Below are 18,799 nucleotides of genomic sequence, written 5' to 3'. Positions count from 1 at the left end.
CTGCCTCGCTCCCTCTCTGATTCTTTCTGCCTCGCTCCCTTTCTGATTCTTTCTGCCTCGCTCCCGCTCTGATTCTTTCTGCCTCGCTCCCTCTCTGATTCGATCTGCCTCGCTCCCTCTCTCATTCTTTCTGCCTCGCTCCCTCTCTCATTCTTTCTGCCTCGCCCCCTCTCTGATTCTTTCTGCCTCACTCCCTCTCTGATTCTATCTGCCTCACTCCCTCTCTGATTCTATCTGCCTCGCTCCCTCTCTGATTCTATCTGCCTCACTCCCTCTCTCATTCTTTCTGCCTCGCTCCCTCTCTCATTCTTTCTGCCTCGCTCCCTCTCTCATTCTTTCTGCCTCGCCCCCTCTCTGATTCTATCTGCCTCGCTCGCTCTCTCATTCTTTCTGCTTCGCTCCCTCTCAAATTCTATCTGCCTCGCTCCCTTTCAAATTCTATCTGCCTTGCTCCCTCTCTGATTCTATCTGCCTCGCTCCCTCTCTCATTCTTTCTGCCTCGCTCCCTCTCTCATTCTTTCTGCCTCGCCCCCTCTGTGATTCTTTCTGCCTCGCTCCCTCTCGAATTCTATCTGCCTCGCTCCCTCTCTGATTCTTTCTGCCTCGCCCCCTCTCTGATTCTATCTGCCTCGCTCCCTCTCTGATTCTTTCTGCCTCGCTCCCTCTCTGATTCTTTCTGCCTCGCCCCCTCTCTGATTCTATCTGACTCGCCCACTCTCTGATTCTATCTGCCTCGCTCCCTGTCTAATTCTTTCTGCCTCGCTCCCTCTCTGATTCTTTCTGCCTCGCTCCCTCTCTGATTCTTTCTGCCTCGCTCCCGCTCTGATTCTTTCTGCCTCGCTCCCTCTCTGATTCGATCTGCCTCGCTCCCTCTCTCATTCTTTCTGCCTCGCTCCCTCTCTCATTCTTTCTGCCTCGCCCTCTCTGATTCTATCTGCCTCACTCCCTCTCTGATTCTATCTGCCTCGCTCCCTCTCTCATTCTTTCTGCCTCGCTCCCTCTCTCATTCTTTCTGCCTCGCCCAATCTCTGATTCTTTCTGCCTCGCTCCCTCTCTGATTCTATCTGCCTCACTCCCTCTCTCATTCTTTCTGCCTCGCTCCCTCTCTCATTCTTTCTGCCTCGCTCCCTCTCTCATTCTTTCTGCCTCGCCCCCTCTCTCATTCTTTCTGCCTCGCCCCCTCTCTCATTCTATCTGCCTCGCTCGCTCTCTCATTCTTTCTGCTTCGCTCCCTCTCAAATTCTATCTGCCTCGCTCCCTTTCAAATTCTATCTGCCTTGCTCCCTCTCTGATTCTTTCTGCCTCGCTCCCTCTCTCATTCTTTCTGCCTCGCTCCCTCTCTGATTCTTTCTGCCTCGCCCCCTCTCTAATTCTATCTGCCTCACTCCCTCTCTAATTCTATCTGCCTCGCTCCCTCTCTGATTCTTTCTGCCTCGCTCCCTCTCTGATTCTTTCTGCCTCGCCCCCTCTCTGATTCTATCTGCCTCGCTCCCTGTCTAATTCTTTCTGCCTCGCTCCCTCTCTGATTCTTTCTGCCTCGCTCCCTCTCTGATTCTATCTGCCTCACTCCCTCTCTAATTCTATCTGCCTCGCTCCCTCTCTAATTCTATCTGCCTCACTCCCTCTCTAATTCTATCTGCCTCGCTCCCTCTCTGATTCTTTCTGCCTCGCTCCCTCTCTGATTCTTTCTGCCTCGCCCCCTCTCTGATTCTATCTGCCTCGCCCACTCTCTGATTCTATCTGCCTCGCTCCCTGCCTAATTCTTTCTGCCTCGGTCCCTCTCTGATTCTTTCTGCCTCGGTCCCTCTCTGATTCTTTCTGCCTCGCTCCCTCTCTGATTCTTTCTGCCTCGCTCCCTCTCTGATTCTTTCTGCCTCGCTCCCTCTCTGATTCTTTCTGCCTCGCTCCCTCTCTGATTCTTTCTGCCTCGCTCCCTCTCTGATTCTTTCTGCCTCGCTCCCTCTCTGATTCTTTCTGCATCGCTCCCTCTGATTCTTTCTGCCTCGCTCCCTCTCCAATTCTATCTGCCTCGCTCCCTCTACGATTCTTTCTGGCTCGCTCCCTCTCTGATTCTTTCTGCCTCGCTCCCTTTCTGATTCTTTCTGCCGCGCTCCCTCTCTGATTCTTTCTGCCTCGCTCCCTCTCTGATTCTTTCTGCCTCGCTCCCTCTCTGATTCTTTCTGCCTCGCTCCCTCTCTGATTCTTTCTGCCTCGCTCCCTCTCTGATTCTTTCTGCCTCGCTCCCTCTCTGATTCTTTCTGCCTCGCTCCCTCTCTGATTCTTTCTGCCTCGCTCCCTCTCTAATTCTATCTGCCTCGCTCCCTCTCTAATTCTATCTGCCTCGCCCCCTCTCTGAATCTTAATGCCTCGCCCCCTCTCTGAATCTTTCTGCCTCGCCCCCTCTCCAATTCTATCTGCCTCGTTCCCTCTCTATTTCTGTCTGCCTCGCTCCCTCTCTGATTCCTTCAGCCTCGCTCTGGCTCTGATTCTTTCTGCCTGGCTCCCTCTCTGATTCCTTCTGCCTCGCTCTCTCTCTGATACTTTCTGCCTCGCTCCCTCTCTGATTCCTTCTGCCTCGCTCTCTCTCTAATTCTATCTGCCTCGCCCCCTCTCTGATTCTTTCTCCCTCGCTCCCTGTATGATTCTTTGTGCCTCGCTCCCTCTCTAATTCTATCTGCCTCGCTCCCTCTCTGATTCTTTCTGCCTCGCCCCCTCTCCAATTCTATCTGCCTCGCTCCCTCTCTGATTCTTTCTGCCTCGCCCCCTCTGTGATTCTTTCTGCCTCGCCCCCTCTCTGATTCTTTCTGCCTCGCTCCCTCTCTAATTCTATCTGCCTCGCTCCCTCTCTGATTCTTTCTGCCTCGCCCCCTCTCTGATTCTATCTGCCTCGCTCCCTCTCTAATTCTTTATGCCTCGCCCCCTCTCTGATTCTATCTGCCTCGCTCCCTCTCTGATTCCTTCTGCCTCGCCCCCTCTGTGATTCTTTCTGCCTCGCTCCCTCTCTGATTCCTTCTGCCTCGCCCCCTCTGTGATTCTTTCTGCCTCGCTCCCCCTCTGTGATTCTTTCTGCCTCGCTCCCTCTCTGATTCCTTCTGCATCGCTCCCTCTGATTCTTTCTGCCTCGCTCCCTCTGATTCTTTCTGCCTCGCTCCCTCTCCAATTCTATCTGCCTCGCTCCCTCTCTGATTCCTTCTGCTTCGCGCCCTCTCTGATTCTATCTGCCTCGCTCCCTCTCTGATTCTTTCTGCCTTGGTCCCTTTCTGATTCTTTCTGCCTCACTCCCTCTCTGATTCTTTCTGCCTCGCTCCCTCTCTGATTCTTTCTGCCTCGCTCCCTCTCTGATTCTTTCTGCCTCGCTCCCTCTCTCATTCTATCTGCCTCGCTCCCTCTCTCATTCTATCTGCCTCGCCCCCTCTCTGATTCTTTCTCCCTCGCTCCCTGTATGATTCTTTCTGCCTCGCTCCCTCTCTAATTCTATCTGCCTCGCTCCCTCTCTAATTCTATCTGCCTCGCCTCCTCTCTGAATCTTTCTGCCTCGCCCCCTCTCCTATTCTATCTGCCTCGCTCCCTCTCTATTTCTATCTGCCTCGCCCCCTCTCTAATTCTGTCTGCCTCGCTCCCTCTCTGATTCTATCTGCCTCGCCCCCTCTCTGATTCTTTCTGCCTCGCTCCCTCTCTGATTCTTTCTGCCTCGCTCCCTCTCTAATTCTTTCTGCCTCGCTCCCTCTCTAATTCTTTCTGCCTCGCTCCCTCTCTAATTCTTTCTGCCTCGCCCCCTCTCTGATTCTATCTGCCTCGCTCCCTCTCTGATTCTATCTGCCTCGCCCCCTCTCTGATTCTATCTGCCTCGCTCCCTCTCTGATTCTATCTGCCTCGCCCCCTCTCTGATTCTATCTGCCTCGCTCCCTCTCTGATTCTATCTGCCTCGCTCCCTCTCTGATTCTATCTGCCTCGCTCCCTCTCTGATTCTATCTGCCTCGCTCCCTCTCTGATTTGATCTGCCTCGCCCCCTCTCTAATTCTTTGTGCCTCGCTCCCTCTCCAATTCTTTCTGCCTCGCTCCCTCTCCCATTCTTTCTGCCTCGCCCCCTCTCTGATTCTTTCTGCCTCGCCCCCTCTCTGATTCTTTCTGCCTCGCCCCCTCTCTGATTCTTTCTGCCTCACTCCCTCTCCAATTCTTTCTGCCTCGCCCCCTCTCTGATTCTTCCTGCCTCGCTCCCTCTCCAATTCTTTCTGCCTCGTCCCCTCTCTGATTCTTTCTGCCTCGCCCCCTCTCTGATTCTTTCTGCCTCGCTCCCTCTCCGATTCTTTCTGCCTCGTCCCCTCTCTGATTCTTTCTGCCTCGCCCCCTCTCTGATTCCTTCTGCCTCGCTCTCTCTCTGATTCTTTCTGCCTCGCTCCCTCTCTGATTCTTTCTGCCTCGCTCCCTCTCCGATTCTTTCTGCCTCGTCCCCTCTCTGATTCTTTCTGCCTCGCCCCCTCTCTGATTCTTTCTGCCTCGCTCCCTCTCTAATTCTATCTGCCTCGCTCCCTCTCTAATTCTATCTGCCTCGCCCCCTCTCTGAATCTTTCTGCCTCGCCCCCTCTCTGATTCTTTCTGCATCGCTCCCTCTCTGATTCTTTCTGCCTCGCTCCCTCTCTCATTCTATCTGCCTCGCTCCCTCTCTGATTCTATCTGCCTCGCCCCCTCTCTGATTCTTTCTCCCTCGCTCCCTGTATGATTCTTTCTGCCTCGCTCCCTCTCTCATTCTATCTGCCTCGCTCCCTCTCTGACTCTTTCTGCCTCGCTCCCTCTCTCATTCTATCTGCCTCGCTCCCTCTCTAATTCTATCTGCCTCGCCTCCTCTCTGAATCTTTCTGCCTCGCTCCCTCTCTGATTCTTTCTGCCTCGCTCCCTCTCTGATTCTTTCTGCCTCGCTCCCTCTCTGATTCTTTCTGCCTCGCTCCCACTCTGATTCTTTCTGCCTCGCTCCCTCTCTGATTCTTTCTGCCTCGCTCCCTCTCTAATTCTATCTGCCTCGCTCCCTCTCTGATTCTATCGACCTCGCTCCCTCTCTGATTCTTTCTCCCTCTCTCTCTGTATGATTCTTTCTGCCTCGCTCCCTCTCCAATTCTATCTGCCTCGCTCCCTCTCTAATTCTATCTGCCTCGCCCCCTCTCTGATTCTTTCTGCCTCGCTCCCTCTCTGATTCTTTCTGCCTCGCTCCCTCTCCAATTCTATCTGCCTCGTTCCCTCTCTATTTCTGTCTGCCTCGCTCCCTCTCTGATTCCTTCTGCCTCGCTCTCGCTCTGATTCTTTCTGCCTGGCTCCCTCTCTGATTCCTTCTGCCTCGCTCTCTCTCTGATACTTTCTGCCTCGCTCCCTCTCTGATTCCTTCTGCCTCGCTCTCTCTCTAATTCTATCTGCCTCGCCCCCTCTCTGATTCTTTCTCCCTCGCTCCCTGGATGATTCTTTGTGCCTCGCTCCCTCTCTAATTCTATCTGCCTCGCTCCCTCTCTGATTCTTTCTGCCTCGCCCCCTCTCCAATTCTATCTGCCTCGCCCCCTCTGTGATTCTTTCTGCCTCGCTCCCTCTCTGATTCTTTCAGCCTCGCTCCCTCTCTGATTCTTTCTGCCTCGCCCCCTCTCTGATTCTTTCTGCCTCGCTCCCTCTCTAATTCTATCTGCCTCGCTCCCTCTCTGATTCTTTCTGCCTCGCCCCCTCTCTGATTCTATCTGCCTCGCTCCCTCTCTGATTCTTTCTGCCTCGCCCCCTCTCTGATTCTATCTGCCTCGCTCCCTCTCTGATTCCTTCTGCCTCGCTCCCTCTCTGATTCTATCTGCCTCGCTCCCTCTCTAATTCTTTCTGCCTCGCTCCCGCTCTGATTCTTTCTGCCTCGCTCCCTCTCTGATTCCTTCTGCATCGCTCCCTCTGATTCTTTCTGCCTCGCTCCCTCTGATTCTTTCTGCCTCGCTCCCTCTCCAATTCTATCTGCCTCGCTCCCTCTCTGATTCCTTCTGCTTCGCGCCCTCTCTGATTCTATCTGCCTCGCTCCCTCTCTGATTCTTTCTGCCTTGGTCCCTTTCTGATTCTTTCTGCCTCACTCCCTCTCTGATTCTTTCTGCCTCGCTCCCTCTCTGATTCTTTCTGCCTCGCTCCCTCTCTGATTCTTTCTGCCTCGCTCCCTCTCTCATTCTATCTGCCTCGCTCCCTCTCTCATTCTATCTGCCTCGCCCCCTCTCTGATTCTTTCTCCCTCGCTCCCTCTCTGATTCTTTCTGCCTCGCTCCCTCTCCAATTCTATCTGCCTCGCCTCCTCTCTGAATCTTTCTGCCTCGCCCCCTCTCCAATTCTATCTGCCTCGCTCCCTCTCTATTTCTATCTGCCTCGCCCCCTCTCTAATTCTGTCTGCCTCGCTCCCTCTCTGATTCTATCTGCCTCGCCCCCTCTCTGATTCTTTCTGCCTCGCTCCCTCTCTAATTCTTTCTGCCTCGCTCCCTCTCTAATTCTTTCTGCCTCGCTCCCTCTCTAATTCTTTCTGCCTCGCCCCCTCTCTAATTCTTTCTGCCTCGCCCCCTCTCTGATTCTATCTGCCTCGCTCCCTCTCTGATTCTATCTGCCTCGCCCCCTCTCTGATTCTATCTGCCTCGCTCCCTCTCTGATTCTATCTGCCTCGCTCCCTCTCTGATTCTATCTGCCTCGCTCCCTCTCTGATTCTATCTGCCTCGCTCCCTCTCTGATTTGATCTGCCTCGCCCCCTCTCTAATTCTTTGTGCCTCGCTCCCTCTCCAATTCTTTCTGCCTCGCTCCCTCTCTGATTCTTTCTGCCTCGCTCCCTCTCCCATTCTTTCTGCCTCGCCCCCTCTCTGATTCTTTCTGCCTCGCCCCCTCTCTGATTCTTTCTGCCTCGCCCCCTCTCTGATTCTTTCTGCCTCACTCCCTCTCCGATTCTTTCTGCCTCGCCCCCTCTCTGATTCTTCCTGCCTCGCTCCCTCTCCAATTCTTTCTGCCTCGCTCCCTCTCTGATTCTTTCTGCCTCGCTCCCTCTCCGATTCTTTCTGCCTCGTCCCCTCTCTGATTCTTTCTGCCTCGCCCCCTCTCTGATTCCTTCTGCCTCGCTCTCTCTCTGATTCTTTCTGCCTCGCTCCCTCTCTGATTCTTTCTGCCTCGCTCCCTCTCCGATTCTTTCTGCCTCGTCCCCTCTCTGATTCTTTCTGCCTCGCCCCCTCTCTGATTCTTTCTGCCTCGCTCTCTCTCTAATTCTATCTGCCTCGCCCCCTCTCTGATTCTTTCTCCCTCGCTCCCTGTATGATTCTTTCTGCCTCGCTCCCTCTCTAATTCTATCTGCCTCGCTCCCTCTCTAATTCTATCTGCCTCGCCCCCTCTCTGAATCTTTCTGCCTCGCCCCCTCTCTGATTCTTTCTGCATCGCTCCCTCTCTGATTCTTTCTGCCTCGCTCCCTCTCTCATTCTATCTGCCTCGCTCCCTCTCTGATTCTATCTGCCTCGCCCCCTCTCTGATTCTTTCTCCCTCGCTCCCTGTATGATTCTTTCTGCCTCGCTCCCTCTCTCATTCTATCTGCCTCGCTCCCTCTCTAATTCTATCTGCCTCGCCTCCTCTCTGAATCTTTCTGCCTCGCTCCCTCTCTGATTCTTTCTGCCTCGCTCCCTCTCTGATTCTTTCTGCCTCGCTCCCTCTCTGATTCTTTCTGCCTCGCTCCCACTCTGATTCTTTCTGCCTCGCTCCCTCTCTGATTCTTTCTGCCTCGCTCCCTCTCTAATTCTATCTGCCTCGCTCCCTCTCTGATTCTATCGACCTCGCTCCCTCTCTGATTCTTTCTCCCTCTCTCTCTGTATGATTCTTTCTGCCTCGCTCCCTCTCCAATTCTATCTGCCTCGCTCCCTCTCTAATTCTATCTGCCTCGCCCCCTCTCTGAATCTTTCTGCCTCGCCCCCTCTCCAATTCTATCTGCCTCGTTCCCTCTCTATTTCTGTCTGCCTCGCTCCCTCTCTGATTCCTTCTGCCTCGCTCTCGCTCTGATTCTTTCTGCCTGGCTCCCTCTCTGATTCCTTCTGCCTCGCTCTCTCTCTGATACTTTCTGCCTCGCTCCCTCTCTGATTCCTTCTGCCTCGCTCTCTCTCTAATTCTATCTGCCTCGCCCCCTCTCTGATTCTTTCTCCCTCGCTCCCTGTATGATTCTTTGTGCCTCGCTCCCTCTCTAATTCTATCTGCCTCGCTCCCTCTCTGATTCTTTCTGCCTCGCCCCCTCTCCGATTCTATCTGCCTCGCTCCCTCTCTGATTCTTTCTGCCTCGCCCCCTCTGTGATTCTTTCTGCCTCGCTCCCTCTCTGATTCTTTCAGCCTCGCTCCCTCTCTGATTCTATCTGCCTCGCTCCCTCTCTGATTCTTTCAGCCTCGCTCCCTCTCCAATTCTATCTGCCTCGCTCCCTCTCTGATTCTTTCTGCCTCGCCCCCTCTGTGATTCTTTCTGCCTCGCTCCCTCTCTGATTCTTTCAGCCTCGCTCCCTCTCTGATTCTTTCTGCCTCGCTCCCTCTCTAATTCTATCTGCCTCGCTCCCTCTCTGATTCTTTCTGCCTCGCCCCCTCTCTGATTCTATGTGCCTCGCTCCCTCTCTGATTCTTTCTGCCTCGCCCCCTCTCTGATTCTTTCTGCCTCGCTCCCTCTCTAATTCTATCTGCCTCGCTCCCTCTCTAATTCTTTATGCCTCGCCCCCTCTCTGATTCTATCTGCCTCGCTCCCTCTCTGATTCCTTCTGCCTCGCTCCCTCTCTGATTCTATCTGCCTCGCTCCCTCTCTAATTCTTTCTGCCTCGCTCCCGCTCTGATTCTTTCTGCCTCGCTCCCTCTCTGATTCCTTCTGCATCGCTCCCTCTGATTCTTTCTGCCTCGCTCCCTCTGATTCTTTCTGCCTCGCTCCCGCTCTGATTCTTTCTGCCTCGCTCCCTCTCTGATTCCTTCTGCTTCGCGCCCTCTCTGATTCTATCTGCCTCGCTCCCTCTCTGATTCTTTCTGCCTTGGTCCCTTTCTGATTCTTTCTGCCTCACTCCCTCTCTGATTCTTTCTGCCTCGCCCCCTCTCTGATTCTTTCTGCCTCGCTCCCTCTCTAATTCTATCTGCCTCGCTCCCTCTCTAATTCTTTGTGCCTCGCCCCCTCTCTGATTCTATCTGCCTCGCTCCCTCTCTGATTCCTTCTGCCTCGCTCCCTCTCTGATTCTATCTGCCTCGCTCCCTCTCTGATTCCTTCTGCTTCGCTCCCTCTCCAATTCTTTCTGCCTCGCTCCCTCTCTGATTTGATCTGCCTCGCCCCCTCTCTAATTCTTTGTGCCTCGCTCCCTCTCTAATTCTTTCTGCCTCGCTCCCTCTCCCATTCTTTCTGCCTCGCTCCCTCTCTGATTTGATCTGCCTCGCCCCCTCTCTAATTCTTTCTGCCTCGCCCCCTCTCTGATTCTTTCTGCCTCGCCCCCTCTCTGATTCTTTCTGCCTCACTCCCTCTCCAATTCTTTCTGCCTCGCCCCCTCTCTGATTCTTCCTGCCTCGCTCCCTCTCCAATTCTTTCTGCCTCGCTCCCTCTCTGATTCTTTCTGCCTCGCTCCCTCTCCGATTCTTTCTGCCTCGTCCCCTCTCTGATTCTTTCTGCCTCGCCCCCTCTCTGATTCTTTCTGCCTCGCCCCCTCTCTGATTCCTTCTGCCTCGCTCTCTCTCTGATTCTTTCTGCCTCGCTCCCTCTCTGATTCTTTCTGCCTCGCTCCCTCTCCGATTCTTTCTGCCTCGTCCCCTCTCTGATTCTTTCTGCCTCGCCCCCTCTCTGATTCTTTCTGCCTCGCTCTCTCTCTAATTCTATCTGCCTCGCCCCCTCTCTGATTCTTTCTCCCTCGCTCCCTGTATGATTCTTTCTGCCTCGCTCCCTCTCTAATTCTATCTGCCTCGCTCCCTCTCTGATTCTATCTGCCTCGCCTCCTCTCTGAATCTTTCTGCCTCGCTCCCTCTCTGATTCTTTCTGCCTCGCTCCCTTTCTGATTCTTTCTGCCTCGCTCCCGCTCTGATTCTATCTGCCTCGCTCCCTCTCTATTTCTGTCTGCCTCGCTCCCTCTCTGATTCCTTCTGCCTCGCTCTCTCTCTGATTCTTTCTGCTTCGCTCCCTCTCCAATTCTTTCTGCCTCGCTCCCTCTCTGTTTCTTTCTGCCTCGCTCCCTCTCTGATTTGATCTGCCTCGCCCCCTCTCTAATTCTTTCTGCCTCGCCCCCTCTCTGATTCTTTCTGCCTCGCCCCCTCTCTGATTCTTTCTGCCTCACTCCCTCTCCAATTCTTTCTGCCTCGCCCCCTCTCTGATTCTTCCTGCCTCGCTCCCTCTCCAATTCTTTCTGCCTCGCTCCCTCTCTGATTCTTTCTGCCTCGCTCCCTCTCCGATTCTTTCTGCCTCGTCCCCTCTCTGATTCTTTCTGCCTCGCCCCCTCTCTGATTCTTTCTGCCTCGCCCCCTCTCTGATTCCTTCTGCCTCGCGCTCTCTCTGATTCTTTCTGCCTCGCTCCCTCTCTGATTCTTTCTGCCTCGCTCCCTCTCCGATTCTTTCTGCCTCGTCCCCTCTCTGATTCTTTCTGCCTCGCCCCCTCTCTGATTCTTTCTGCCTCGCTCTCTCTCTAATTCTATCTGCCTCGCCCCCTCTCTGATTCTTTCTCCCTCGCTCCCTGTATGATTCTTTCTGCCTCGCTCCCTCTCTAATTCTATCTGCCTCGCTCCCTCTCTGATTCTATCTGCCTCGCCTCCTCTCTGAATCTTTCTGCCTCGCTCCCTCTCTGATTCTTTCTGCCTCGCTCCCTTTCTGATTCTTTCTGCCTCGCTCCCGCTCTGATTCTATCTGCCTCGCTCCCTCTCTATTTCTGTCTGCCTCGCTCCCTCTCTGATTCCTTCTGCCTCGCTCTCTCTCTGATTCTTTCTGCCTCGCTCCCTCTCTGATTCTTTCTGCCTCGCTCCCTCTCTTTCTGCCTCGCTCCCTCTCTGATTCTTTCTGCCTCGCTCCCTCTCTGATTCTTTCTGCCTCGCTCCCTCTCTGATTCTTTCTGCCTCGCTCCCTCTCTGATTCTTTCTGCCTCGCTCCCTCTCTGATTCTTTCTGCCTCGCTCCCTCTCTGATTCTTTCTGCCTCGCTCCCTCTCTGATTCTTTCTGCCTCGCTCCCTCTCTGATTCTTTCTGCCTCGCTCCCTCTCTGATTCTTTCTGCCTCGCTCCCTCTCTGATTCTTTCTGCCTCGCTCCCTCTCTGATTCTTTCTGCCTCGCTCCCTCTCTGATTCTTTCTGCCTCGCTCCCTCTCTGATTCTTTCTGCCTCGCTCCCTCTCTGATTCTTTCTGCCTCGCTCCCTCTCTGATTCTTTCTGCCTCGCTCCCTCTCTGATTCTTTCTGCCTCGCTCCCTCTCTGATTCTTTCTGCCTTGCTCCCTCTCTGATTCTTTCTGCCTCGCTCCCTCTCTGATTCTTTCTGCCTCGCTCCCTCTCTAATTCTTTCTGCCTCGCTCCCTCTCTAATTCTTTCTGCCTCGCTCCCTCTCTGATTCTATCTGCCTCGCTCCCTCTCTGATTCTATCTGCCTCGCTCCCTCTCTGATTCTATCTGCCTCTATCCCTCTCTGATTCTATTTGCCTCGCTCCCTCTCTGATTCTTTCTGCCTCGCTCCCTCTCTGATTCTATCTGCCTCGCTCCCTCTCTGATTCTTTCTGCCTCGCTCCCTCTCTGATTCTTTCTGCCTCGCTCCCTCTCTAATTCTTTCTGCCTCGCTCCCTCTCTGATTCTATCTGCCTCGCTCCCTCTCTGATTCTATCTGCCTCGCTCCCTCTCTGATTCTATCTGCCTCTATCCCTCTCTGATTCTATCTGCCTCGCTCCCTCTCTGATTCTTTCTGCCTCGCTCCCTCTCTGATTCTTTCTGCCTCGCTCCCTCTCTGATTCTTTCTGCCTCCCCCATCACTCGTTCGGTTTCTTTCTCTCTGTCTGGTTCTCACACGACTTCACTCATCATTTTGTGCCGCTCTCTGTGTTGAACTCCTTCTCTCCCTCTTTCTTTCAGTCTCTCCCTTGCTCCGTTTCCTCTCTCTTCTGTATTTCCCATTCCCTCTGCACAGCTTCTCTATCCTGCTCTGTGTATGTTTTTCTCTCTCTTTCTGTGCGTCTCTCACTCTGTGTGTCAGATTTTTTACTATTTCTGGTTGCATGAGGTGTGAATCGCAGCTTCCGATGTGCTGACCTCACAGAGTTGTAAATTCAGCAAGTTGGTCACCAATCAATCCAGTAAGGAATTCAGGAGAAACTAATTTCTTTTTACCGTTTATTCCAGCCAAACACACCACTCAATAACTGGCCATGTGTGTTGAACAGTCCATTTGATAGTATTTGAACTCTTGTGAGGCATCTTACCTTGTTCCTTGTTTCAAGCACTTCCCGAGGGTCTGTAAATAGAGGCACAAATTGGTTGGGCATTTCAATCTTGATTGGAGTCCCACTGCCAGATTTTGTGACGTCATCAGCCTTCATCCACTGTTTCAAACCAAAAGATAAATGTGTCACTTCTACAGCGATTCCAGAGGGCTTCACTTCCTCTGGTAGCACACACTGGCAGGTCACACTGGCAGAGAGCACTGGCAGGTCACACTGGCAGAGAGCACTGGCAGAGCACACTGGCAGAGAGCACTGGCAGAGCACACTGGCAGAGCGCACTGGCAGGTCACACTGGCAGGTCACACTGGCAGAGCGCACTGGCAGAGCGCACTGGCAGGTCACACTGGCAGAGCACACTGGCAGGTCACACTGGCAGAGCGCACTGGCAGAGCGCACTGGCAGAGCGCACTGGCAGGTCACACTGGCAGAGCACACTGGCAGAGCACACTGGCAGAGAGCACTGGCAGAGAGCACTGGCAGCGCACACTGGCAGAGAACAATTGACAGAGCGCAATGACACAAAGGTGCAAACAAACCAAATGCAATTATAAATCCAATCACAAAGTTTTGATTGATTTAATTTCCAAGTACGTTCAATAAAGATCTCACCGCAGATGTAATCTTTTCAACTCGATAGAAAAATGCAAAAATTCTGAATTTGCAAAAATCTTTGCGTTGGTGCCTCAACATTTGGTTCAAAAAATGTTACATTTCTGATTTGGGCACAGAAACAGGATCAGGAGGAGGCCATTCAGCCCCTCGAGCCTGTTCCACCATTCAATTAGATCACGGCTGATCTGTATCTTAACTCCATTTACCCGCCTTGGTTCCATATCCCCTTATACCTTTGCCGAACAAAAATCTATCAATCTCAGTCTTAAAAATGTTGAACTGATTCCCAGCATCGACATAGAACTGAAGTCCGCACGGAGGGAGGAGATTGAATGGGGAGGGAGATGAGGATCTGTGTCAGAGGACCTGCTGTGTGTCAATCACAAAAATACCCCAGGACTATCCAGATGGGGGGGGAAAAAAAAAGAGAATTATAATTCTGGCTCCTTTTAAACTTCTTCACTCGTCACTCTTTCCACCAGAGGGTGCTGACGGCGGGAGGCGTGTGCTGCCCCTGCACTGCACCAGGCACTGCTCATCCTGCAGGGAGAGGCTGAAGGTTTGCTGGGGAGGCCAAATGAGATTCGATTTCCAGAAAGCCACGGGCAAGTCGATCTTTTACGCATGCATTAAATGCATGATCAAAAATAAAAGAGGCTGCACCTGACACCGGCCGCAGCCTCCTCCCACGGGGAAAACTGGTTTTTTGCATTCTGCAAACTGAAGTGAACGCGCTCTTTTTTTTTTTCAAACTGGTCGTCCGAATGCAGGCTTGGTTTGGGAATCCATTTAACCCTGTGAGATCTGAACCTGCTGTCGAGGGAGACGCCCAGTTTCTGTTTGCATTAACAACTGCAGGCACACTGCATGGTGGCGTGCTTGGGTACTGGGGAGGCATACCCGGTCTGATGCCCTCCCGGACACTCCTCCCGACACCCTCCTGCATACAGCCAGGTCCTCATCTCGGCCCAGAAGGGGTAAAATGATCCATTCCTGTCCGTCCCCTCGCGGTAGGCTCAAGATAGGGGCCAGCGGGCTCCGCCTGTGTCACATTCCAGTGTGGTCGGACAGTCCCAGGTATCCATTACTCTTCAGGTGACTGACCGCCTGTGTTACATTCCAGTGTGGTGGGCAGTCCCAGGTATCCATTGCTCTACAGGTGACTGACCGCCTGTGTTACATTCCAGTGTGGTCGGACAGTCCCAGGTATCCATTACTCTACAGGTGACTGACCGCCTGTGTCACATTCCAGTGTGGTCGGCAGTCCCAGGTATCCATTGCTCTACAGGTGACTGACCGCCTGTGTCACATTCCAGTGTGGTGGGCAGTCCCAGGTATCCATTACTCTTCAGGTGACTGACCGCCTGTGTTACATTCCAGTATGGTGGGCAGTCCCAGGTATCCATTGCTCTACAGGTGACTGACCGCCTGTGTCACATTCCAGTGTGGTCGGCAGTCCCAGGTATCCATTGCTCTACAGGTGACTGACCGCCTGTGTCACATTCCAGTGTGGTCGGCAGTCCCAGGTATCCATTGCTCTACAGGTGACTGACCGCCTGTGTCACATTCCAGTGTGGTGGGCAGTCCCAGGTATCCATTACTCTACAGGTGACTGACCGCCTGTGTCACATTCCAGTGTGGTGGGCAGTCCCAGGTATCCATTGCTCTACAGGTGACTGACCGCCTGTGTCACATTCCAGTGTGGTGGGCAGTCCCAGGTATCCATTGCTCTACAGGTGACTGACCGCCTGTGTCACATTCCAGTGTGGTCGGCAGTCCCAGCCAATATTTTTTGTGCAAAAATAAAAAAAACAATGCTGCATCATCGGTCATAACATCTGGCAACTGACCCACGTGATTGTCAGAAGCCTGACAGAGGCCCACCGACTGGGGGTTATTCCAAATCAAAGGTGCCTAAACTTCACAACTTGGCTTTTTTTTGTCTGACAGATGAAGGACTTTTGTTTCAAGCCTGAAGTTTAACTGTCGATTTCAACTACTTCAGATCGGAACCAGTTTTTTCAGACAGCAAGTGTTGCTCATGGTTCTGCTGTTGCCATTTACAGCTCTTGTACAGCCATCTTTTGTTTCTTTACCTGTCCCATTCCCACCCTCCCCCATTACCTGTCCCATTCCCACCCTCCCCCATCACCTGTCCCATTCTCACCCTCCCCCATCACCTGTCCTATTCCCACCCTCCCCCATTACTTGTCCCATTCCCACCCTCCCCCATTGCCTGTCCCATTCCCACCCTCCCTCATTGCTTGCCATATTCCCACCCTCCCCCATTACCTGTCCCATTCCCACCCTCCCCCATTCCCTGTCCTATTCCCACCCTCCCCCATTACTTGTCCCATTCCCCCCTCCCCCATTCCCTGTCCCATTCCCCCCTCCCCCATTACTTGTCCCGTTCCCCCCTCCCCATTCCCTGTCCCATTCCCACCCTCCCCCATTCCCTGTCCCATTCCCCCCCTCCCCCATTACCTTGCACCATTATCCCTTTTGTTATTTAATCACTCCTGCGCTCCACCCTCTCACACACCTTCCCCTTTTGTTCTTTCCTTTCCTCCTCCTCCTCCCTCACTTTCCCGGGCTCCGGACTTGCTTAAAAACTGTTTAATCTTCAACTTCTTCCAGTTCTGAAGAAGGGTCATCGACCTGACACGTTAACTCTGTTTCTCTCTCCCCAGACGCTGCCCTGACTTGCTGAGCGTTTCAGGTTTCCAGCATCTGGGCTATTTTGCTTTTGCTGAAGTTTAACGAGGCTGCCTGAGAGCTGATGCCATTGGACGCACAGCTCCTGCAGTCTCTGCTCCTGTCACCTCTGCGCCGTACAGTAAGATAACTTGTGGGATGTTCTGGGAAAACACTCGGCAGCATCTGTGCAGAGAGACACGCGGTTAACGTTTCATCAGAACTGGTCCCGTACACCCCGTTCACCTTCGCTGCTCTCTGTTTCCCCTCCTCGCGTTTGATCGCACGTCTGCCAAAACCCGCTTTGACAGGCCACATCGCTTTCCCCAGCCGACTGTCTCCGGCTCCGAGTTAATTCCAGGTGGATCCCAACTTCAATTCCATCCTCCATTTCTCCGATCCATCCTTGGCCGCCGATTATCTCAGCGTCCACTCTAACCACCGCTCGCGCCAATTCCTGAAGACCAGTTCTGATTGAAAGGTCATCGGCCTGAGACCTGAACTCCGGCCCCGATATTTATGGCTGAATAACGCAGTGAGGTCGGAACACTCCAAGACGGGACATTTGTATGGCACGCTACCCCTCCAGCCCGTCGTGAGGGGGGAGTTAATATTGAGGCCTCTGTTTTACTCTCTCCTCTGCCTGACCTGATGAGCATTTTCCCAGCATTTTCTGTTTTTTTTTAATTTCAGATTTCCAACATCCGCTGTTTTCGAAGGTTCCTTGTGGGGGCTGCATTCCTGATAATTCCCCTCCGCTCCCCGCGCCCTTTCCCTGTCGCTGGCGAGTACGGAAAATCCATTGGCTTGACCCTCATGATTGAGGTGTACAAAATTATGAGGGGCACAGATAGGATGGATACTAAGGAGCTTTTTCCCTTCGTTGAGGGTTCTATAACAAGGGGACATAGATTCAAGGTAAAAGGCGGGAGGTTTAGAGGGGATTTGAGAAAGAACTTTTTCACCCAGAGGGTGGTTGGAGTCTGGAACTCACTGCCTGAAAGGGTTGTGGAGGCAGGAACCCTCACAACATTCAAGAAGCATTTGGATGAGCACTTGAAATGCCATAGCATACAAGGCGACGGACCAAATGCTGGAATATGGGATTAGAGTAGACAGGGCTGATGGCCGGCGCGGACACGATGGGCCGAAGGGCCTCTATCCGTGCTGTATGACTCTATGACTCTATGACTCTATGACCCCTCCCTGACAGCACCAAACCCGCAAGCGCGCACCGCGGACAACACTGCGCACGTCGTCTTGTTACCGTGGTTTTGGCCCTGGGGCTGCTGGGCCCTCCTTGTGACTCGTCGCTGACGTTAACCCTCAGGTAAGTGTTTGGAGAGTTCAGCCACCTGGTCTTCTCCTGCTGCTGTTTGTGGCTGTGGTGCCTGATCGAGGGGAGAGGAAGCACGTCATCGTCGAAGGTGAAAGCCGTGACAGTGGCGGGGATCTCCACCTCACTCTTGTGCTTGACCTTCTCCTGGACAATCGGGTGCCTGTACGCATAGCCCGTTCGGTAACCCTGGAATCGCAACGGGAAAAGGTCGGCTGACAGCAAACACGCACAAGAGCTCGTCGCCTCGCTTTTCCCAGTTCTCTAAACCCGCTGACTTGTAAAATAAAAAGGGATCAATAGCCACTGTTATAGAATAACACTCCTAGAACATAAGAACATAAGAAATAGGAGCAGGAGTAGGCCAATCGGCCCTTCGAGCCTGCTCCGCCATTCAATAAGATCATGGCTGATCTGATCCTCGCCTCAAATCTAAATTCATGTCCAATTTCCTGCCCGCTCCCCGTAACCCATCCTGTCCTGCCATCGTGACAAACAGTCTGGAACTTAATTCGGAGGAATGATCTTCAATTGTTTATCCCACCAGGTGTAATGGAATATTGCACACGGATCAACAGAATAAGCTGCCTCCAGTCACAAAGCTTTGGAACAGGAGGAGGCCATTCAGCCCCTCGAATCTGTTCCGCCATTCAATTGGATCATGGCTGGTCTGTATCTTAACTCCATTTACCCACCTTAGCCCTTGATTCCATTACCGAACAAAATTCTTTCCATCTCAGTCTTGAAAGTTTCAGCATCCACAGGTTTTTTGCGGGGGAGAGAGAGTTCCAGATTTCCACTCCCCTTTGTGTGAAGAGGTGCTTCCTGACATCACCCCTTGAATGTCCGAGCTTTAATTTTAAGGTTATGCCCCCTTGTCTAATCCCGGCCTCTCCACTGACTGAAAGTCTTGATTGCACCTCATAAAAACATCCATTCCTGCTCAGACTCACAGCGAACAGTCTCAGGATCTCAAACATTTATTTATTTTTTATGCCCAGTGCAATTTTTGGAGAGGATGACATCCCACCAGAAGCGTGGAGTTGATTGGAGCGGCTTTCAATTGGTCTGAGCGACAGGCCCACTTTCAGACAGGCAGTAAGCGAACGTGAACTTGCTACTCCCACCACTTCAGGGAGTGCAGACGGTGGAGTTTGACCAGTCGGTCCCTGCCACCGTGCCACAGTACTGTGGGTGACGGCCTCTCACTGTGCACCGCGGTGACAACATTCATCTTTGCCACCTCCCCCTTTTACCACAGTCATTCTCCCAGTTAAAGACCCCCTCCCCGAATACCCTACTCATCTCTAAGCACCCAAAGGACAATCACACTGAGTGGCCCCGGCAAAACATATATTTTTTTTTTACAAGTCTCGCAGATAAGCAGCAAAATCAAAATAAGATTGTTCATAGAATCTTCCAGCACAGATGGAGGCCGTTCGGCCCATCGTACCTGTTCGAACTCTTTGAAAGAGCTATCCAATTATTGCCACTCCCCTGTTGTCAGGGTGTCGCACTCTCCTCTCGCCTCTGAGTCGGACAGTTGTGGGTTCAAGTCCCATTCCAGAGACTTGAGAATATAATCCAGGCTGACACTGCCTGAGGGAGTGCTGCACTGAAGGAGGTACCAACTTTCGGATGAGACGTTAAACCGAGGCCCCCATCTGCCCTCTCAGGTGGACGTAAAACATCCCATGGCCACGATTCGAAGAAGAGCAGGGGAGTTCTCCCCAG

General features: G+C 52.8%; 1 protein-coding gene across 2 annotated transcripts in view; it reads right to left on the bottom strand.

Moving 5' to 3' along the window:
• The window catches only part of add2 (adducin 2 (beta)), a 211,345-nt gene that overhangs the window by 65,399 nt on the left and 127,147 nt on the right, over positions 1-18,799 (bottom strand). Inside the window, exons 12-13 of one of the 2 annotated variants that reach the window (XM_068001268.1) lie at positions 16,997-17,254; positions 12,403-12,522 (exon numbers count right to left, since the gene is read on the bottom strand). In XM_068001268.1, the coding sequence (XP_067857369.1) occupies positions 12,403-12,522; positions 16,997-17,254 (378 nt within the window). The remainder of the gene's footprint in view (positions 1-12,402; positions 12,523-16,996; positions 17,255-18,799) is intronic. The other variant, XM_068001269.1, reaches the window with a different exon arrangement.

Source organism: Heptranchias perlo, chromosome 20, assembly GCF_035084215.1.
Source record: "Heptranchias perlo isolate sHepPer1 chromosome 20, sHepPer1.hap1, whole genome shotgun sequence".
Lineage (NCBI taxonomy): Eukaryota > Metazoa > Chordata > Chondrichthyes > Hexanchiformes > Hexanchidae > Heptranchias > Heptranchias perlo.
The sequence above is the reverse complement of the archived record's forward strand: the minus strand, read 5'-3'. Positions and strand labels throughout refer to the sequence as shown.